The 16,042-nt window shown below is 37.4% G+C and overlaps 1 protein-coding gene across 5 annotated transcripts in view; it reads left to right on the top strand.

Moving 5' to 3' along the window:
• Positions 1-16,042, top strand: part of TLK2 (tousled like kinase 2) — a 110,768-nt gene that overhangs the window by 75,090 nt on the left and 19,636 nt on the right. For all 5 annotated transcript variants that reach the window (XM_081218556.1, XM_081218557.1, XM_081218555.1 and 2 more), the window contains 5 exons: positions 4,374-4,526; positions 8,016-8,082; positions 9,549-9,646; positions 11,250-11,331; positions 15,045-15,136. In XM_081218556.1, coding sequence (XP_081074682.1) covers positions 4,374-4,526; positions 8,016-8,082; positions 9,549-9,646; positions 11,250-11,331; positions 15,045-15,136 — 492 coding nt within the window. The remainder of the gene's footprint in view (positions 1-4,373; positions 4,527-8,015; positions 8,083-9,548; positions 9,647-11,249; positions 11,332-15,044; positions 15,137-16,042) is intronic.

Below are 16,042 nucleotides of genomic sequence, written 5' to 3'. Positions count from 1 at the left end.
CCCGATCCAGGAAGATCCCACATGCCGCGGAGCGGCTAGGCCCGTGAGCCATGGCCGCTGAGCCTGCGCGTCCGGAGCCTGTGCTCCGCAATGGGAGAGGCCACAACAGTGAGAGGCCCGCGTACCTCAAAAAAAAAAAAAAAAAGAAACTCCATGACACATAATTTGGTGAACACAAGGCAGGAGTACTAGGTTTTATAGGAAGAGGCAAACCTCAAGACATTAAAAATTTAATCAGATAATCAAATATAGTCTCAGTAGGAACCTCAACACAGTTCTTTTGTTCTCACTTTGTTCCTTGGCTCTGTTTTTAACGATCTTTATTAAGATCCTAAAACAGAAGATTTACTGTCTAATAGGAAGATCATAACAGATTTGTAATGTTTTTTGACCAGGTTAGTAATTTTCCCTAAAAATATGTTTGAATCTGTTGAAAAAGTAGCTTATTTTATAGTTCTGAGAAAGTAGTTATATTAAACACTATTGTTATTCAGGACACAATTTTTTTATTTAAACAAGTCTTAAAGTCTCAAATAATCAATGGCAAGGCAATAAAAACTTTTTATTAAGATTTTCTTTATATTAAAGTAAACCACATTAAAGTAATGGAATTTGACCTGTATACAAAATCGTGGTTGTTTAAGATGTGGATTATCAGAGGGAGTAAATTAAACTTTATAGCATTGTTATGCTAGTCCACATAATTATTCTGGTGTGTAAGGAATCATAGTGATTTTAAAGTGATTTCTCCTGAACCATCTGATTCTTGGTCACATGATCCATAATGAGAGACAATTCTTTTGTTTTAATTTTAATTTTTTATTAAAGTATTGTTGATTTACAATATTTTAGGTGTGCGGCAAAGTGATTCAGTTATACATATATATATGTATTCTTTTTCAGATTCTTTTCCATTATAGGTTATTGCAAGATATTGAATATAGCTCCCTCCGCTATACTGTAGGTCCTTGTTGTTTATCTATTTTATATATAGTAATGTGTATCTGTTCATCTCAAGTTCCAAATTTATCCCCCTGTCCTTCCCCTCTGATAACCTAAGTTTCCATTCTGTGTCTGTGAGTCTATTTCTGTTTTGTAAATAAGTTCATTTGTATCATTTTTTTTAGATTCCACATATAAGTGATATCATATGATATTTGGAGAGACAACTCTTTTTGTTGATTTTATAAATGCCACATTTTCCTTGGGTAGTATGTACCATTTTACAGTTTCTAGTACACACAGAACATATGAAATCCTGGGAATATTTAAAAATTCTTATCTTGGATATTTAGACACTATCTGTAGATCACCACTAAAATTATTGTGGTTAAAATAATGTCTGAAAATATGTGCATTTGTTTTTTTAATACCTCTCCTACTAGTTATAATACAGTTTTGCTATTGAAGTTGCCTGTAATCGTTTCCTAGGGCTACTGTCACTAAATATCATAAACTGGGCAGTCTAAAACAACGTAAATTTATTTTCTCACAGTTCAGGAGGCCAGAAACCTTAAAATCAAGGTGTTGGCAGGACCATGATCCCTCTGAGGCCGCTAGGGAGGCTCCTTCTTTGGCGTTCATGGCTTGTGAGCATAGCTTCAGTTGCCTCCGTCTTCACATGGTGTTCCCCTATGTGTCTCTGTGTCTTCTCTCCTTTTCTTATGAGGATACCAGTCATATTGGATTAAGGGCCCACCCTACTCCAGTATAACCTTATTTTAACTAATTAAATCTTCAATGACCCTGTTTCCAAAGGTCATAATCTGAGGTACTGGAGATTAGGACTTTAACATATCTTTTTGGGTGACACAGTTCAGCTGATAATGGTACCTAAAGCTGATGGTCTTCTTATCGTTTACAAATAATGGCTTTTTAAATAGAGTTATTTAGATTTGAATGAGATAAATTTATCAGGTCATCAATACTTTTGTAAAAGATAGTAGAACTGAGACTTCCTTTGTGGCACAGTGGTTAAGAATCCACCTGCCAATGCAGGGGACACGGGTTCTATCCCTGGTCCAGGAAGATCCCACATGCTGTGGAGCAACTAAGCCCACGCGCCACAACTACTGAGCCTGCGCTCTAGAGCCCACGCCACAACTACTGAAGCCCGTGCGCCGTAGAGCCCACGCCGCAACTACTGAAGCCCGTGTGCCACAGGTACTGAAGCCTGCGTGCCTAGGGCCCGTGCTCCACAACAAGAGAAGCCACCGCAGTGAGAAGCCCGCGCACCACAACAAAGGGTAGCCCCTGCTCCCCGCAACTAGAGAAAGCCTGTGTGCAGCAATGAAGACCCAATGCAGCCATAAATAAATAAATTTTTTTTTAAAAGTGTGGATTTTCCCTGAAAACATTAGGAAATTAGTTTTATTTTATATTTAATAAGGGTAATTGCTAAAATCTCCATCTTCCAAAGCAGTTAGTCTTCAGAGACAAAATGTTGTGGTACTCCACTAGTACACTGTGGTTTATACTTAAACTATATATTGTATGGTTATCTTCAGAGAGTTCAGAGTGCCTTGAACTCAGTGAGGCCCCTGAAATGGTAGAAATGAGCTTAAGGTTATTTTACCAATTTTTTTGATTGAGAAACTCATATTCAGAGAAGATAAATGTTTTCCTCAAGGACATTCATTAAGTGAGAAGGAAGATTGTGATTTTACCTAAGGATTCTGTGTCTTAATCCAGAATTCTTTCAATGCATGAATTATTCATATATATATTTTTTGGAGGGAAAGGCATATCTCTAATAGTTAGAAGATTTTCTTACACAAGTAGACAACGCTTGAATTAAAATTTCTACCCTGCTGTTAAATTGACATCTAATCAATAACCCAGCTCATCTTGAAGCCAAGAGAATCGTATTATCAAGTGAATGGATATTTATTTGCGGTACTCTGTCTGATCAGGTTAACCTTGCTTACGGTGTTGCCATATTAGATGTGGCAGGGTAAATTGCACTATGGGCATCTGCTCTGGGGTATATAGTCTTGTTTTTCTGGTTGCCATTCTTCCAAGAAAGATATACTGAATCTGGAAAAGGTCTAGAGACTGACAACTACAGTGTTCAGGGAAGAGGGTCGAGTACAGTTCATTTTAGAACATAGGTTTAAAAAATTAGATTGTATCATTCCGCAAAAGTGAAGTTGGATTGAGAAAAGGAGATGGGGGATAAAAGCATGGTAGAAAGAGAAGGTGAAGGAAGCTAGCATTTGACTGTCAGGTTAACTGTGTTGGGTGATTTAAAGACTTTAGTCTGTTAAGTCTTGGTATACTTTTATATGCCAAGTCTATAAACCTTAGTGTCTTTCAGGTAGGGTACGTGAGAGAAAGTGGATTACTTATATTGGTATTTTTATTGACTCCTAGTTTGTAAATTAGTTATTATTAAAAAATTAGACATCTTATTAGGAAATACTCTAATGAAAATGGTGTTAAATATCTTGAGTCTTTATATATGTTTTTTATTAATTCATTTTGTGTACTGTTTCCTAAGGAGTTTTTACTAGTTGAAAGGCTTCATTTTGCTTTCTCTAAATGTACATCCTCGTTCTTAAAAAACTTAGTTTAGGGCTTCGCTGGTGGCGCAGTGGTTGAGAGTCCGCCTGCCGATGCAGGGGACATGGGTTCGTTCCCTGGTCTGGGAAGATCCCACATGCTGCAGAGCGGCTGGGCCCGTGAGCCATGGCCGCTGAGCCTGTGCGTCCGGAGCCTGTGCTCCGCAACGGGAGAGGCCACAATGGTGAGAGGCCCGCGTATCACACACACACAAAAAAACTTAGTTTAGGTTTTACCATATTAGTGACTGGGAATGACTTGGCTGTGGTAATGCCTCACTTAGACTAGAATAAATTATAGGTCTAGAAGGAAAATCTTTTTTACTTTGTTTAGCATCCTTCAAATTTGGTATCTTTCTAGATAGAATTTGAGGAAACTATAATCCAATAAAAAAAATTAAAAGGCACTTGGAACCTTTTGTACTTTCTTATGTAAATACAGTTCTGTTCTTTAATGGCTTCATTGCCAGGAGTTGTTTTCTTAACTGTTAAAAAGCAATCAGAAAATTTTTCCTTTTGAGTTAGAAAATAAGATCACAATAGAAATTTGATATTGTTTCTTCCTGCCCACTTTCCTACTCTGAGAATTACCATAATTAGTGTCTTAAAAGTACAGATTCATTCCGAAAAATAGTTCTATCACCAAATATTCGGCTTTTCCAACCTGAAGTTAAAGTCAAATGTCTACTTAAAGGGGTTTATTTTTTCTGGAGTCTATCGAATATACAGGTAACAAATATATTTATGTTTATTCCACAGCTATGTTCAAAAAATTGACCTTCTTCCTCTGTGCAACATCTTTTGTATCTCTAGGCAACAGGAAAGGATAAATTCACAGAGGGAAGAGATAGAAAGACAACGAAAAATGTTAGCAAAGCGGAAACCTCCTGCCATGGGACAGGCCCCTCCAGCAACCAATGAGCAGAAACAGCGGAAAAGCAAAACCAACGGAGCTGAGAATGAAACGTATGTTCTTTATTAATGTGAACTGAGATACCATATTCTTCCCTGAGATACAAACCTTCTATTGAGTGCCACTGGAAAAAGTGATAGATGGTGGAGATTTCTAGAGCTTAAATTTTCTTTTTAGTTACATTAATAGATTTGCTCAACTCATATAAAAGCCATCTAAAATTAACTCATTTTCTTAGTCATGATCTTATATAAGGAGTTTCATATGAGAGGGAGAAAAAATGTCATTTAACTTGATGTCGTGATCTTTGGCCACTCTTATAACAAATGTGAAGTCATTAGGTATTCAAATGATATAATTGCTTACATGTGGTTCCAGGTTATGGTATGTTGGCTTCATCTTATGGCGATTACCTGACTCTGTTTCAGACTGAAGAATGCACAACTGAAGAATGCTATTCAGTAGTCTAAAGAACACTAGTTAACACTCACAAATTCAGGTGTAACCTAAGAAAAAAATAGGTATTATTTTAGGAAAAGGACATTTTCCCAGTAAACCAAATCTTGACATTCCCAGTACTTTTTCCTGTTCTGGCAACCTAAGGAAAACACCAGTATCTTCAATTGCAGTGTAGTCATCTATTTCACTGCCAGTCAACAATTATTCCATAGCCTACCATGAATACGAGGAGTAGAATATTCAGAGTACAAATGCCTTCCTTTTTCACTCCAGCCCCATGTCAGATTTCCCTAATTGATTTTTGAATTCTTGACCACTAAGAGAATCTTCCTCTAGGACAGGAGTTAGCAAGCTTTTTCTCTGATGGGCCAGTTAATAAACACTTAAGGCTTTGCGCACTAGAGGGTCTCTGTTGCAGCTACTCAACTCTACTGTTACAGCTTGAAAGCAGCCATAGACAGTACATAAGTGAATGGATGTGGCTGTGTTCCAGTAAAACTTTATTTCTAGAAATAGACTGTGAGTTGAACGGCCCACAGATTGTAGTTTGCCAACTAGGCAGGACTGTTAAACAGTTAGAATTGGTACAGGAAGTAAAACCTATATGTTACTTTACCTGTTTAAAATATTTCTTATGCATACCCTGAAGACATTTAAACCATCACCTCTGTCTTCAAGAGGCTTTCCAATTAAAAAGGAAAAAAAGATCTACAAATAATGGTGTAGAAAATCTCTACAGAATTGATGGTAGCCATGAAGTCATTTCCTGAATTGGATATTTGAATGTTTGAAATTTAAAATATATTTTTTCATAGAAACAGTCATTGGTATTGTAATCAGTATTTCCATAGTGGCTACATTGGTTTTTCAAGGGAAAAAGAAATTTTGTAAAGCTGTCATTGTGGGATTTAAAGATAGCTACAAATAAGAGATCATGATATTATATAATTTATTGACTAATATGTCTTTTTCCATTAATGTTTTCATATTAGTTCACAAAAACATATTAACCCATAATCCACCTCAAGTATAATAATACTATATTACACCATTGTTAAAAGTTCATGACATCCCAGAAATGTATCTTTCTTCATTCCAGTGAGAAAGATGGCTTAACACCAGTCCTCACCCCATACATATCTGATGTATTGGGGAGCCTTTTCCTTGACATTAATTTAGTAAGTCTGTGTTAAATGCTTATTATATATTCGGCCCTGTTCTGGACTGGGGTACAGAGCTGAAGGATACAGCCCAGTCTTAGGAGCTCACAGTTTATTTAGGGGAAATGAACAGATGAATAAACTAGTAATTAAGTGTTGTGATAAAGGTATACACAGTGAATAAGTTTGGAAAACATCTTCACTTCACAAATATTTTAAAAACTAGATTCTAAGTAAAAAATATTTCCTTTCGAAAAGTCCAAGTAGGAGCCCAGATTCGAAGAATTCTTCAGGCAAATGTTGTACACGTTAATCTGATTATTGTCTTCTTTCATGACTCCTATATTTATTGTGTAGGGACTCTCCTTCCAGTGTTACTTGAAAATTATTTCATGCTAGTGCATAAAACCATTGGCTTAGGAGTAATAAAGTAGGCATAGGTTGTTTTTTTTGCCATAGAATAATAATTAGAATTCAGTCTAGGCCAGTAGTGTGTCAGTAAGCAGTTGCCATCTGGAGTCCTGTGTAAAATCCAAGCTGGAAGGCCTTTGGTCTAGTCTTTAATAATTAGAGTATCTGTGACTTGGCTCATTCCTTCGGCCAGAAGCCAAAAACGTCCTCTAGAGTCTTGGAGTGAGTTACATTGTCCTTTCCTGGCATTGAACCTATTTCAGGCAGAGAGAATTCTAAGCTCTGATTTTCCATTCCTCCCTTTTTTACTGGTGTGATATAGAGTAATAGATGTCAGTTTTTCTGCAGCTGTGAAATGATAGGTGTAACCGCCCTAATGGTTGTATTTTTTTCTTGCTCTTTTTTTTTTTTTTTTTTTGCGGTACGTGGGCCTCTCACTGTTGTGGTCTCTCCCGTTGTGGAGCACAGGCTCTGGACACGCAGGCTCAGTGGCAATGGCTCACGGGCCCAGCCGCTTTGCAGCATGTGGGATCTTCCCGGACCAGGGCACGAACCCACGTCCCCTGTGTCAGCAGGCGGGCTCTCAACCACTGTGCCACCAGGGAAGCCCTTTTCTTGCTCTTTTTATCTTCTTTTAGTCAGACCTCAGAGACACTATTTTGTAGCCCTTCCTGGTTGATAGGATAGCTGTTTCTTCTTTCTCCTGCTCTTTAGAATATATCTAAACAGTGACACCTAAAACTTTGAAGTATATGTGTGTGCTTCTAGAATGTGAAGAGGGTGAAGATGGAGGAGTAAGATATCACTTCTTACATGCTCATTCTTGAGATAGGAGGATGCAATCAGGGTAGGTGGAACATGAAATGAGTGATTACCCATCAAGTAAGCCCTTTGAGAACTGTGTTAAATAGCATTTTACAAATTATAGATTCCTTTCATATTCTCATTTTAATAGTCACAACAGCTTTTTTAGATAGGTATCATTACTTACTGCGTTTTTAGGAAATTGAGGTTAAAGTTGCTTGCCCAAGTTCACGTGGCCCGAGTTGGGCTTTGAACCCTAGTCCTCAGACTCCAGATCCTGTACTGTGTCCTCTAGGTTCTTCTCCTTGTATCAAAGTCCAAGAGTTATCAAAAATAATCAAATACGTTGGCTTATTAACATCCCCTTTATAAAAACTTTTAGACATATAATTTGGCTACCTCTCCTAATGGATTTTTTCTGAGTATGGTATGGGACAAAACTCATTTCATAAGTAATGTGAAAATTTAGCTTATTTATTTTTCTCATTTTTTTAATAAATTAGACTTCTGGCTTTGAAGTCCTTCCTTCACATCACGTCTGATAAATCACAGAAGTTTTCTCTTGTCAAAGGACTGCAAGATAATCTATCTTTTGGTCATTTTAACTAAGAGACTTAACATATGGTATAGCATGCTTTGGCATTTCTCTTTAAATAGGCACACTGTGATTTCAAACAATTTCCTGAAATTTTTATCATTATTTTCCAGGTTAACATTAGCAGAATACCACGAACAAGAAGAAATCTTCAAACTCAGATTGGGTCATCTTAAAAAGGTAAGTGTAATGAGAAAATATGTCTGGAGAAATGCAATTTTTAGTTTACATTTGGTGTTGAAGCTCTTTGGTCATTTGGGCAAGTTAATAGCTTTACATACCTGTGGAAATCTTCAGTAGTTGCTCTGTCACACCTGTATTCTAGTGGTGGAGTTCATATCTTTCAAGTTGCAAGTCAACTCCAACCACCTGGTGAGAGTGCCTTTTCCATCAATGATGTACCAGTACTTAATTCTTTATACCTCATTCGGCTCCACAAGTGATTATGTTTATAGTAAAAATTAAATATAAAATAAGAGCAGATGGTTCTAAAATTGATATTTAAATTATTGCGATGTTTTAAATCACATAGCAGCTTTTATCTCTTGCTAAACTGGCTAAGAAGAGAAGGTCTTGCACCAACCATATTGAAACACAAAGGCATCTACACAGAATTTGTTATTGACAGTGTTCATGGAGGTATCTTAGATGTAGGTCACTCATCTCTTAAATTCAGCAGCCTGTGGGCTTCCCTGGTGGCGCAGTGGTTGAGGGTCCGCCTGCCGATGCAGGGGAACGGGTTTGTGCCCCGGTCCGGGAGGATCCCACATGCCGCGGAGCGGCTGGGCCCGTGAGCCATGGCCACTGGGCCTGCACGTCCGGAGCCTGTGCTCTGCAGCGGGAGAGGCCACAGCAGTGAGAGGCCTGCGTACCGCAAAAAAAAAAAAAAAAAAAAAAAAAAAATCAGCAGCCTGTACTTTTTTGGTAGCTTTTTTGGTGGATGCTGCTTATTCTGAAGATGATAAGTAAGTGTCTAATAAATTGCTATTGGTGTGTGTTTGTCATTTCCTCCTTCCCTTTCTCAGATCCTGTTAAATCAGTGGAACTTAAGGCACCAAGTATAATCCCTCCTTACAGAACAGAACCAGATAGAGAACGTGTTTTTTGTTTTTTAAAAAAGAAAAAAAAAAGATTGCACACCTTGTATGTATACACACAAAATATTTCTGGAAGCTTACACAAGAAACTTAACAGTGATTATATCTGGCGAGTTGGCATGGAGGTGGACAGAAGACTTTCACTTTTCCTGCTGTACTTCTATGATTTGAATTTTATTTACTGTTTTGCTGTGGGCGCTTTTTTTTGGTTTTGTTTTGCTTTTTTTTTTTTTTTTTTTTTGTGGTACGCGGGCCTCTCACTGCTGTGGCCTCTCCCATTGCGGAGCACAGGCTCCGGACGCGCAGGCCCAGCGGCCACGGCTCACGGGCCCAGCCGCTTCGCGGCATGCGGGATCCTCCCAGACTGGGGCACGAACCCGTGTTGTGGGCGCGTTTTTATGATTAAAATTCTAGTTCTTAAAAATATCTTTTTCAGTGTAAAACATCTTAGCTTTCCATAAGAGAAATGTCTGCTTTTGTTTTTGAAATGAGATTCTGAAACGGTAAAGTTTCCTGTGTTCCGAGCTGATTCTTTCTTTTTCACTTTAGGAGGAAGCAGAGATCCAGGCAGAGCTGGAAAGGCTAGAAAGGGTTAGAAATCTACATATCAGGGAACTAAAAAGGATACATAATGAAGATAATTCACAGTAAGCAACTTGGGAGTATGTTGGGTTGGAGATTGCTGAGCACTTTCTGACATGAATGGTCTAGAATGATGTTTTTGCTTAATGTAAATTTGGTAAACCATTCCACTGTGTATTTAGCTCTGTTGTGGGTGTAATACAGTTTTATGAATAAAATTTTGATATGCGTTAGTTTAAATACATATAAATATGTTAGGTTTATATATTAAGTATACATCTATACATATATTATAGCATTTTTACACAAGTAGAGGTCACTAAAACAATACAACTTTGTAGTCGCAAATGGTTTAGATACACTGTGTATTCAGATTTACCCTCAGAGCCTTACTAAAGGGAAACATGGGATGACAATGTGGTGTTGTGGAAAGATTACTGGGTTGAGATGACACTCGGTTTCTGAATGACCTTTATGGGCCATTTAAGTGTTGAGATTTTTAAGAAAGACTCTCTTAAGTTCAGCACATGAATTATAGATAAATGCCCATCTTTGTTTGTAAGTTATTTAAGGAACTGAAACTGTGAAAAGTAGATTGCAAGTGGGAAATGGCTTCTAACCATAATCCTTTCTTTTCCCACATTTTTCTGACTCTGAAACATGGGGGTTTTAGCATGGCTACAGCTTGTGTGTTTTTGTTTGACCAGAGTGAGCCATGGACTTTGCTTTCTGTAAAGTGGCAAGCAACAGCAGCTACCATTACTGCACACTCTCTGTGTCAGGCTGAGTGCTAAGTGTCCCTGTGTTCTATCACTTAATTGTCACAGTAGTCTAATGAGGTAGGTCATCTTCAATACATAGATCTGGAAACTGGCTTAGACAAATTAAGTTAACTTGTCCAGGGACTAGTGTGACCAAACAAAGAGTTGAAGTGTGGATCTGACTCCACAGCTAACTCCCATACAGTAATATCACCTCTCTCCACAGGCATGCCACTGTCTCAAAATAAAAATAAAGTAATTTCAGGAATATTAGTGGGGCTGATGAGGAACTAGGTAGAAATACTCTAAAAGTTATTTTTGCCAGAATCTCTCATTTCTTTGTCTTATTGTTAGAAGTGGAATCCTATATGGGGAAAACAGTTATGTCATGAAGACTTAAAGAGAGAAAATGAATGCACATAGAACATGTGACTCACTTTATAATGAAATCTGTTTTTAAGGCCGTGTAAACTATCTTGGAATTTTATTGTATGTAGTTGTGGAATGGTGGGAACGAGTGGTCCTTGAATGGTTTGGAGGACCCGAGTGGCACAGTTTGAAAACCCCTGATCTAGTGTTATCTCCTCCCCGCCGCCCTCCACCTTTACAGCAGGGCAGAAAGGGAGGGAAGTCAACAAAGGTCACTAGTCTAATTGTGGCTGTGCTGAGACTGGCACCTGTGTCTCATGACTCCGCAGCTAATGCTGTTCATTGTAATTATGCTGTCTCTTTGAACTATAGAACTTATTTTAGGCTCAGAATTAGCTATATTGTGATGATTGCCAAACTCTTGGCAGCATCTGTAATCATGTGTATAACATGTTAGATATTCTGGAAATTTTGCAAACATGGAAAATTGTGTAGTACTTGACCTCAGGATGTTGTTATATATCTCCTGTTTCCACAGATTTAAAGATCATCCAACGCTAAATGACAGATATTTGTTGTTACATCTTTTGGGTAGAGGAGGTTTCAGTGAAGTTTACAAGGTAAGTATGAGGAACTGCGTACAGGGACTGAGGGTTAAATTATTGGTTATTACAAACTTGGAGATCACTTAGAATAGTGATATAACTCTGGGTTGATATCTATTGGTTGAAATTCCCAAAACTTTTAAGAACCTGTATCTTTGGGAGAACTACTTCCAGTAAACTTGTTGACTAAAGCAGGCTTCAATATTTTACCCTGTTTTCAAGTTTGAAAAGTAAATAATTAGACAGATTTAAAAAAAATAAAACAGGAAGGGAAAACAACACTCATTTCTGGATAATAGAATCTTTCTGCCTCATCTGTATTTGTTAGAGATGAGTGTTACTTTTATTCTCATAAGTTTTTGTTTTGTTTTTACAAAATGGATGTGTTAAAAAGTTAATTCTTTGAAAACCTGTTTTTTGCTTTGAAAATGTTCTCATCTTCTAAGTCAGAGTGTTTAGTAGCACTGGTGTTCTGAAGGATTGTCCTGGCTTAGAGTACTTCAGTTGGGCCAGCAAAGAACAGGCTACTAATACTAAGCCTCCAGTTGATTTTCCCTAAATGAGGAATTTGGCCTGTTTTAAACATAGTTGTAGATATATAACATGTTCACCAGTCACAGCCTCCTTAAATTTCTCTAGATGTTTCTGGCACCTGGCTTTTAAATGCTGAATTGGTTTATTAAGTGGTCTTTACTGCATGACCCTGGTAATTCTCTCTTTTCTAAGGTGTAGCTTTCACTGTTAATGATTTATATTATGCCCATATGAATTTTTATATAAGAAATCTTTTGAGTAAAAAGTTTTTATTTCAGATAAAAACTAGTTCTACTGTTTTCCCTTTTTTTAATGTTAATTTTTTTCTTGTGATGATGTATACACAAATTTGCCATTTTAACCATTTTTAAGTGTATAATTCAGTGGCATTAAGTACATTCACAATGTTGTGAATGTTCCAGAACTATAATAATATTTCTAGTGTACTGCTGGGTTTGATTTTCTAATATTTTGCTCATATTTTTAATCTGTGATCATAAGTGGGACTGGCTTATAGTTGTCTTTTATGTGCAAGCAGCATTGTCTAGCTTTGATGTCATAGTTATCCTAGAATGAGTTGTGAAATTACTCTTTTCCCATGTCTGGAATGCTTTGCATTACATGTTGGCTACTTGAAAGTTTGTTAGAGCTAAATCATAAAATCACCTGGGTAGGTGTCATTTTAGAGGAAAACTATTTGACAACTTTTTCAATTCCTTGTACAAATATCGAGCTATTCAGATTTTTTCCCCCTCCTTAAGTCGGTTTTGGTAATTCATTTTTTTCTGAAAAATCATCCTATTTCATCTCGATTTAAAAATATCATGCATACCTTAGTTATTTCTCTTCTCTTATGAAATGTTTATTTTTGTATCTCTTGACTGATAGGCCAGAGATTAGTCAATGTTTCTTTTTTCCTCTGGAGATTAGCTTTTTATTTTTGTTGATCGGATCTACTATTTGATTTGTTGTCTATTTCATTAACTTCTGCTTTCAAACCCTCCTTCTTTTTTTCTGCTTTCTTTGTTTTCATTCTTAAGTCATATACTTAGTTTATGTTTTATTTTTGGTAACTTTTTTGATTGTGATAAAGAACACATAGCATAAAATTTACCAATTTAACTTTTTTTAAGTGTATGGTTCAGTAGTAGTAGGTATATTCATGTTGTTGTGAAACAGATCTCCAGAACTTTTTCATCTTGCAGAACTGAAGTTCTACCCACTAATCAACAGCTCTCCTTTTCCTTCTCTCCCCAGCTGCTGGTAACCACAATTCTGCTTTCTGTTTTTATTAATTTGATTACTTCTAGTTAACTCATACGAGTGAAATCACACAGTGTCTGTCTTTTTGTGACTGGTGTATTTCACTTAGCATAAGGTTCTCGAAGTTCATCCATGTTGAAGCATGTGACAAGATTTTCTTCTTTTTAAGGCTGAATAACCCTCAGTTGTATGTATATACTTCATTTTCTTTATCCATTCATCTGTCGGTGGACATTTGGGTTGCTTCCTCCTCTGGTCTGTTGTGAATAGCGCTGCTTTGAACATATGCAAATGTCTCTTTGAGACCCTGCTTTCAGTTCTTTTGGCTGTATTCCCAGAAGTGGGACTATTCCTTTTTTAAAATCATCAAAATTGGTTCTTGGGGCTTCCCAGTTACTTGTTAGTGATTTCTTCATATTTTTTCCTAATGTATTCTTCAGACATTTTAACACTTCTGAAATCTAAATGCTTCTTATGACGATGTGTTCATTAATGTAGTTATTCTTTTGCTGTTCTCCACTCTCCAAAAGCCCTTCTTAGATTAGTGGTGGATCACAGTGCCTTGGATTCAGAAATTGGGTTTGGTAATTGGAGAAAATGACACTTGTAGTTCATTAGTGCTCTTACAAATTAGGGGGTATTTAATCTGGCTTTTAATAGCTTGAAATGATTCTCTCTTATAGCCATGATGGATACATGCATACAGGTGGACTTCATTCAGACTCTGTAAGAAAAATAGAGTTCAAAAGTTTCCATTTCTGTGAAATAAGATATTCTGTTTGAATTGAATGGTTTTTTATATTTTAAAAATACTGGTTTAAATTTGGTATAAATTAGAAGTTTCTTTTATAATCAGGCCTCTCTTGTATCCTTTGCTTTCTTAGAGGTAGCTTACATCTTAAAAGATCTGTAGAACGGTAATCACCGCTATTCATGGACTGTATATCCTGTGCCTGTTGCCTTCATCTGTTCAAACATTTGTGGAAACTGGCAAATAGGTGGTAATAGTGTTGAAACTGGAGTAGTAGATTTTTAATCTGAACTTTAAAACCTAGGAAGAACTATTCATTCTAAAAGAGTTCCTCAGTAAATTCTTTTGTATTGGGGAAATCTATTGTAAAATGCCACTTACTTTTTTTCAAATTGTGATTTACACGAGGCATCTTCGAAAATCTATCCGTTACCTTTTTTCACCCCATAATATAGCACTACCTAGCTGATGTGGAACTTGCCAGCAGTGGTGGTCTTTGGGGAAAGCATGTCCCTTTCTTTGGACAGTGCTGGAGAAGCAATTTGGTGTGACTAACTTCAGACATTGTTGCGATCCAAAATTCCTTTTTATTTATCTAGTATGTAGGGGTGGGATTAAGCAAATTTAGCAAAGAGGTGTATCCTGGGGGATTCTTTCTCAAGGAGGCAGATAGTCTATGTCCCTAGTATTTCAAAAGTGGCAGGACCTCTGAACCTAAAATTGCTCTAAAAATAAAGCCTATTAAAAAATCTTAAAAAAAAAAAAAAAAAGTGGCAGGACTTACTGTTGAAGAACGTCAGGTCCCAGTGTCAGCTGAGGGACGAGAGCCAGCGTAGGGAAGAAAGGTCCCAAATAAGGTAGATGATGTCCAGAAAGAGAACTGTTTAGAAGTGACTATTAGGCATGGGCTGTCTTTCTGTTTGTGGTGTATGCTTGGTTTTATTGTCTAAACCCCTTGGTGCCAGTGCGTCTGGAGACTTCTAAATTATCTGATCACAAGTTTCAAGAAAGATGATTGCAACTCTGAAACAAGTGTGTGTTGTGTTGTCTACTGCTGTTGTCATTTAATAATGCATTTTGGACTTTGAGTATGTTGGTCTGTTAAACAGAAGCTTCAAGTCAGTTGCCTGTAATTCCTGTTAGCATTATACAGAATATAATTTATTCCTTTTCTTTATAGGCATTTGATCTAACAGAACAAAGATATGTAGCTGTGAAAATTCACCAGTTAAATAAAAACTGGAGAGATGAGAAAAAGGAGAATTACCACAAGTAAGTGATATTAGAGTGTCTGATTTTTCAAAATTTAGTAATAATAGCTGTAGTTTGAGCACTGTGTTAAGAGCTTTACATGCATTGTTGTTGTTGTTTCATTTAATCCTCATAACTGTCCTAGGAGAGTGAATAAATTTTCCATCTTACTGCTAAGGAAACTGATACTTAAAGAATTTGAGTAACAGTTAAGAAATGGCTGAGCTGGTATTTAAATCTAGACTTTCCTTAATCCAAAGCCAGTGGGTTTAACCATCCCCTTCCATTGCGCATCTAAAATTAGCTATAATAAACAAGTAAAGCCTCAGAAATTATTGTTGCTTGTCTGTAGAAACCAGATGTGAGAGTGTTCTTCAGTGGTCTAGGGACCCTGGGGAGCTTTGGGTGGGGCTTTGTCTGCTGCTTCAGTCACCTCGTCGTAAAGGAGACAATGCGGGGCACCTGGTGTGCCTCGGTGGTACTTGTTTGGCTTGTTCAGGCCCTCAGTGCTGAGCTCACCTTCCCCATCATAGTTTGCCCGTCTCAAAGTTCTTGGTCTTCAGCGTCCAGCTTGCTGTGCTTTCCCCTCTTCAGAATGCCACTCATGGTGGCCCTCATCTGTGCTTGGGGTACGGGGTGAGAGGGTGACTCTTTAGAATGAATAGTTATTACATGAGCGGGTGTGAATGTCTTTGTTCCACTGATGTCAGGCCTTGCCTGTCTCTCCTCTGAGCTTCAGAACATTGGAGTTCATGGCTCACTTGCTTTGGAGGCCATGCAGACTTAATTTGCTGTTAGGATCCCCACTGGGTTTAATATTGTTTCCTTGTTATAGGTACAAGTACTACATTAGACATGTCCTACCCATGAAAGGAGGAAACAGCCCCTTTTGATATAAAGCAGTCTACCTCCTTTCTATAAAAGCAG

Source organism: Mesoplodon bidens (assembly GCF_964165515.1).
Source record: "Mesoplodon bidens genome assembly, chromosome: 19".
NCBI lineage: Eukaryota > Metazoa > Chordata > Mammalia > Artiodactyla > Ziphiidae > Mesoplodon > Mesoplodon bidens.
This window is presented reverse-complemented; position numbering and strand designations above follow the sequence as displayed.